This window comes from Littorina saxatilis, unplaced genomic scaffold, assembly GCF_037325665.1.
Source record: "Littorina saxatilis isolate snail1 unplaced genomic scaffold, US_GU_Lsax_2.0 scaffold_948, whole genome shotgun sequence".
Taxonomy (NCBI): Eukaryota; Metazoa; Mollusca; class Gastropoda; order Littorinimorpha; family Littorinidae; genus Littorina; species Littorina saxatilis.
In genome coordinates, this window is record NW_027127645.1 from 5,001 (window position 1) to 9,941 (window position 4,941).

General features: G+C 41.0%; 1 protein-coding gene across 1 annotated transcript in view; it reads left to right on the top strand.

The window, feature by feature from the left end:
- The window catches only part of LOC138956052 (nose resistant to fluoxetine protein 6-like), a gene marked incomplete at its 5' end in the record, with an annotated part of 6,905 nt that extends 3,293 nt beyond the window's left edge, over positions 1–3,612 (top strand). Inside the window, 2 exons of the mRNA XM_070327512.1 lie at positions 818–960; positions 1,802–3,612. Of these exons, the coding sequence (XP_070183613.1) occupies positions 818–960; positions 1,802–1,954 (296 nt within the window). The remainder of the gene's footprint in view (positions 1–817; positions 961–1,801) is intronic.
- Between the last annotated feature and the right edge of the window lie 1,329 nt (positions 3,613–4,941).

Below are 4,941 nucleotides of genomic sequence, written 5' to 3' on the forward strand. Positions count from 1 at the left end.
CAGAAGAAGAAGAAAAAGAAGAACCCCGGCCGGGTCATACCTAAAACTTTAAAATTGGCAATCTAGTGGCTGCTCCGCCTGGCGTCTGGCACTATGGGGTTAGTGCTAGGACTGGTTGGTCCGGTGTCAGAATTATGTGACTGGGTGAGACATGAAGCCTGTGCTGCGACTTCTGTCTTGTGTGTGTCGCTTGTTATAATTATGTCAAAGCAGCACCGCTCTGATATGGCCCGTCGTGGTCGGCTGGGCGTTAAGCAAACAAACAAACAAACAAACAAACAAACAAACAAGCAAAAAATACAGTGGAACCCCCCCTTTCACAGCCTTACATTTTGTTAGAGAACATCAGGTCTTCAAAAGGAGGGAGCATTAAAAAAGAAATTGACAAAGGTTATGAAAAGATAATCTGAAAAAGGAGGTTCTAAAAAGGAGCAAATCTTAAATTGGGGGGGGGGGGGGGGATTTTCTCAGATAAGTTTATTATCTGTCTTATAAATGTGTGTCTGTCTGTGGACTTTAAAAGGCCGCTGGGTCGAAGTAAAGTGATTGTAACGTCTTTGTTTTGGTCATAAATGAAACGTTCCAATAGCATAATTATATCATTCTTGTTTTTTTCCGATTCTGCATTTTTCCGTTTGATAGCGTTTTCACCGGTCACTTCGGTGACTGGGGCAGATATGTTTTACCTGGTACATCCAGCCTCCGACTGGACTGGACTGGACCAAAACAGATCCCCTCTAACTCTATACTATACATACCATATAATATATCTGACTCTGTGATAGTATCCAGCTACATGTACAATTCGCACGTGCAGGTTTCGTGAACACCATACTGTCGTGGTCGGCGCTGGTGCCTCTGAGCCGCCTGACGTACTGTATCTATCTGCTGCACATCATGATGATGGAGCTCTACCTCTTGAACTTGAACACGGCCTTCTACATGGACGACCTGAATGTGGTGAGTGTGGCCTGCTGGGCTCAGTGTGTTGAAAGGGAATGATTGTGGGGGTGGGCGGGGGAGGGGTATGGTTGGGGTTTGGATGGGTGGTGGTTGGGGTTTGGATGGGTGGTGGTTGGGGTTTGGATGGGTGGTGGTTGGGGTTTGGATGGGTGGTGGTTGGGGTTTGGATGGGTGGTGGTTGGGGTTTGGATGGTTGGGGTTTGGATGGGTGGTGGTTGGGGTTTGGATGGGTGGTGGTTGGGGTCTGGGTGGGTGGTGGTTGGGGTTTGGATGGGTGGTGGTTGGGGTTTGGATGGTTGGGGTTTGGATGGGTGGTGGTTGGGATTTGGGTGGGTGGTGGTTGGGGTTTGGATGGGTGGTGGTTGGTGTTTGGATGCGGAGGAAGAGTAGACCGCTAGTGACCGCGGGGTTCTGTGAGTGTGTGTATGAGCGTGTGTGTGTGTGTGTGTGTGTGTGTGTGTGTGTGCGTGGGGGTATGTGTGTGTGTGTGTGTATGTGTGTGTGTGTGTATGTGCGTGTGTGTTCGTGTGTGTGTATGTATATATATGTATGTGTGTTTGTGTGTGTGTGTATGCATGTGTGTGTGTGTGTCTGTGTGTGTGTGTGCGTGTATATGCGTGTATATGTGGGTGTGTGTGTCTTTAGTCATAAGCACACACCAGCCTTTTTTGTCAATTCTTTACTCTAAGGAGAAATCCTAAGCATTCGCCCTTTGTTTCTCAGATCCATACTCTGAATTTTACCATTGACATTTTGACAGCATACTTTGTCAGCTTTTAACTTAGACCTTTGAACTATTAACAACTTTAAAACTTCACCCTTGACCTTGACCTTGCAGGTGATGTTTTTCCTTGGCATTTTGGTGGTGTCCTATATGGCGGCAACAGTGACGTCCCTTGCGTTTGAAACCCCATTCATGGTGCTGGAAAAAGTTCTGTTCCATCCCACACCAAAAGACGACAAGAAAAAGATCGAGGCCGACCAAAAATAATATCAACGCATGAAATAATATGGCAGTTGCTTTTGGCGTACTCCTGAATTAGCCCTGTGGAAGTGAGGTCGGATACTGAAAGAAGAGTGAACATTTTGAGATTCCTTTAGCGTGACTATGAACCTCACTCAGAGCTAAATCGGGACATTGTGCTAAAACAATTTGTATTTGTCTATTTTTTTTTTTTTTGGGGGGGGGGGGGGCTTTTGTTGTTGTTGCCTAAACAGAGAGAATTATTTGTTTTGCTGACATAATAGTTTATTAGATTTTTTCAGTGTTCTTAAATAACTGTGTCAACTATTTTACCGTATACATGACATTTTATAATGAGGTCAGTAGCAATGGAAGATGAATTCATTAGCCACTCTTAGTTATGACAAATATTTTTAAAACAATGTTTCATGTTTTTTAAATGAGCACGAAGTGTCATCAGGCATGCAATATACATAACTTGTTTAACAAGCCTGTGATCTTGAAAAAGGCCTGACAGTTGTTTGACATTTACAAGTAGTGTTTATATATTTTGTAGTGGCATTTTTCTTTTTTTACCTCAGTTACATGCAGGTTGCTAAGTACTACCCTTATTTTGTGCCTGCTCTTTTCTCTTTTTCCTTTTTACATTTAGTCAAGTTTTGACTAAAGGTTTTAACGTAGAGGGGGAATCGAGACGAGGGTCGTGGTGTATGTGTGTGTGTGTGTGTGTGTGTGTGTCTGTCTGTCTGTCTGTCTGTGCGTGTGTGTGTGTAGAGCGATTCAGACTAAACTACTGGACCAATCTTTATGAAATTTTACATGAGAGTTCCTGGGAATGATATCCCCGGACGTTTTTTTCTTTTTGTCGATAAATGTCTTTGATGACGTCATATCCGGCTTTTTGTAAAAGTTGAGGCGGCACTGTCACACCCTCATTTTTCAATCAAATTGATTGAAATTTTGGCAAAGCAATCTTCGACGAAGGCCGGACTTCGGTATTGCATTTCAGCTTGGTGGCTTAAAAATTAATTAATGACTTTGGTCATTCAAAATCTCTAAAATTGTTAAAAACAAATGTTTTTTATCAAACGATCCAAATTTACGTTCATCTTATTCTTCATCATTTCCTGATTCCAAAAATATATAAATATGTTATATTTGGATTAAAAACAAGCTCTGAAAATTAAAAATATAAAAATTATGATCAAAATTAAATTTTCGAAATCAATTTAAAAACACTTTCATCTTATTCCTTGTCGGTTCCTGATTCCAAAAACATATAGATATGATATGTTTGGATTAAAAACACACTCAGAAAGTTAAAACGAAGAGAGGTACAGTAAAGCGTGCTATGAAGCACAGCGCAACCGCTACCGCGCCAAACAGGCTCGTCACTTTCACTGCCTTTTCCACTAGCAGCGGACTACGTTCAGTTTCATTCTGTGAGTTCCAGCTTGACTAAATGTAGTAATTTCGCCTTACGCGACTTGTTTTGTTTTTTTTACTGGCGGGGAGCATCCTTCTTCATGGGTCTTTTTCTGTTCTCAATAAGATGCTTACATTTTCCAATCAACAACTTCCAACGAGTGCAAAAGTTCTTTGATACAGTGATACCCCCCTCCCTCCCCCCCCCCTCTCCAACCCAATTTAAGGCATCCAAAAATCGTAGAAAGTCAGTTCTCGAAAGGGAGAGAGTCTTAGACAGAAGGTATATTTACAGAAGTTATGATCAGAATATCTGAGAATGCTGAATCATAAACGGGCGGGGGGGGGGGGGGGGGGGTTCGGGTAGCAGTTGGGGCTCTTACAAAGGGTGCTTCACTGTATACCAAGGTCTTTTGGACTTCATTCTGCATTTGATATTCACTTTTACCAGCATTAAAATCTTTGGGATTTCGCTTGACATGTCTTACTCCAAAACACATGTTTATTGTATGGTTTGGGCTTTATCCTACTCAGAATTTGTACAAACATCTTTTTAGCATAATGTTAATAAATGTTCAGTGTAAATAGCCCACCACTGGCTGAAAAATCTGCTTTAACTTAACAAGAGAATGATACTGCATAGTATGTCTCTTCGTGCACGTGCATGTGTGAGTGTAGTGTGTGTGTGTGTGTGTGTGCGTGCGCGCGTGCGCGTGTGTGTGTTGCCAATGTATGTATGAGTGTTTGTGTGTGAGTATTCTATGTGTTTTTTGAGTGTGTGTGTTTGTGTGGGTGCGTGCGTGCGGGTGTGTGTGTGTGTGTGCGTGCGTAAAGCATGTGATCACGTTATATCCAGATTTACTTGGCACATTAGCTATACTGTCTCTACTAGGTACTCATTTCCTGCTAGGTCGTTTAAGCACTAATACTTGTTCATATCCGACTTTTTATATTTAGTCAAGTTTTGACTAAATATATTAACATCGAGGGGGAATCGAAACGAGGGTCGTGGTGTATGTGCGTCTGTCTGTGTGTGTGTGTAGAGCGATTCAGACTAAACTACTGGACCGATCTTTATGAAATTTGACATGAGAGTTCCTGGGTATGAAATCCCCGAACGTTTTTTTCATTTTTTTGATAAATGTCTTTGATGACGTCATATCCGGCTTTTCGTGAAAGTTGAGGCGGCACTGTCACGCCCTCATTTTTCAACCAAATTGGTTGAAATTTTGGTCAAGTAATCTTCGACGAAGCCCGGGGTTCGGTATTGCATTTCAGCTTGGTGGCTTAAAAATTAATTAATGACTTTGGTCATTAAAAATCGGAAAATTGTAAAAAAAAATAAAAATTTATAAAACGATCCAAATTTACGTTTATCTTATTCTCCATCATGTGCTGATTCCAAAAACATATAAATATGTTATATTCGGATTAAAAACAAGCTCTGAAAATTAAATATATAAAAATTATTATTAAAATTTTTTTTTCCAAATCAATTCAAAAACACTTTCATCTTATTCCTTGTCGGTTCCTGATTCCAAAAATATATAGATATGATATGTTTGGATTAAAAACACGCTCAGAAAGTT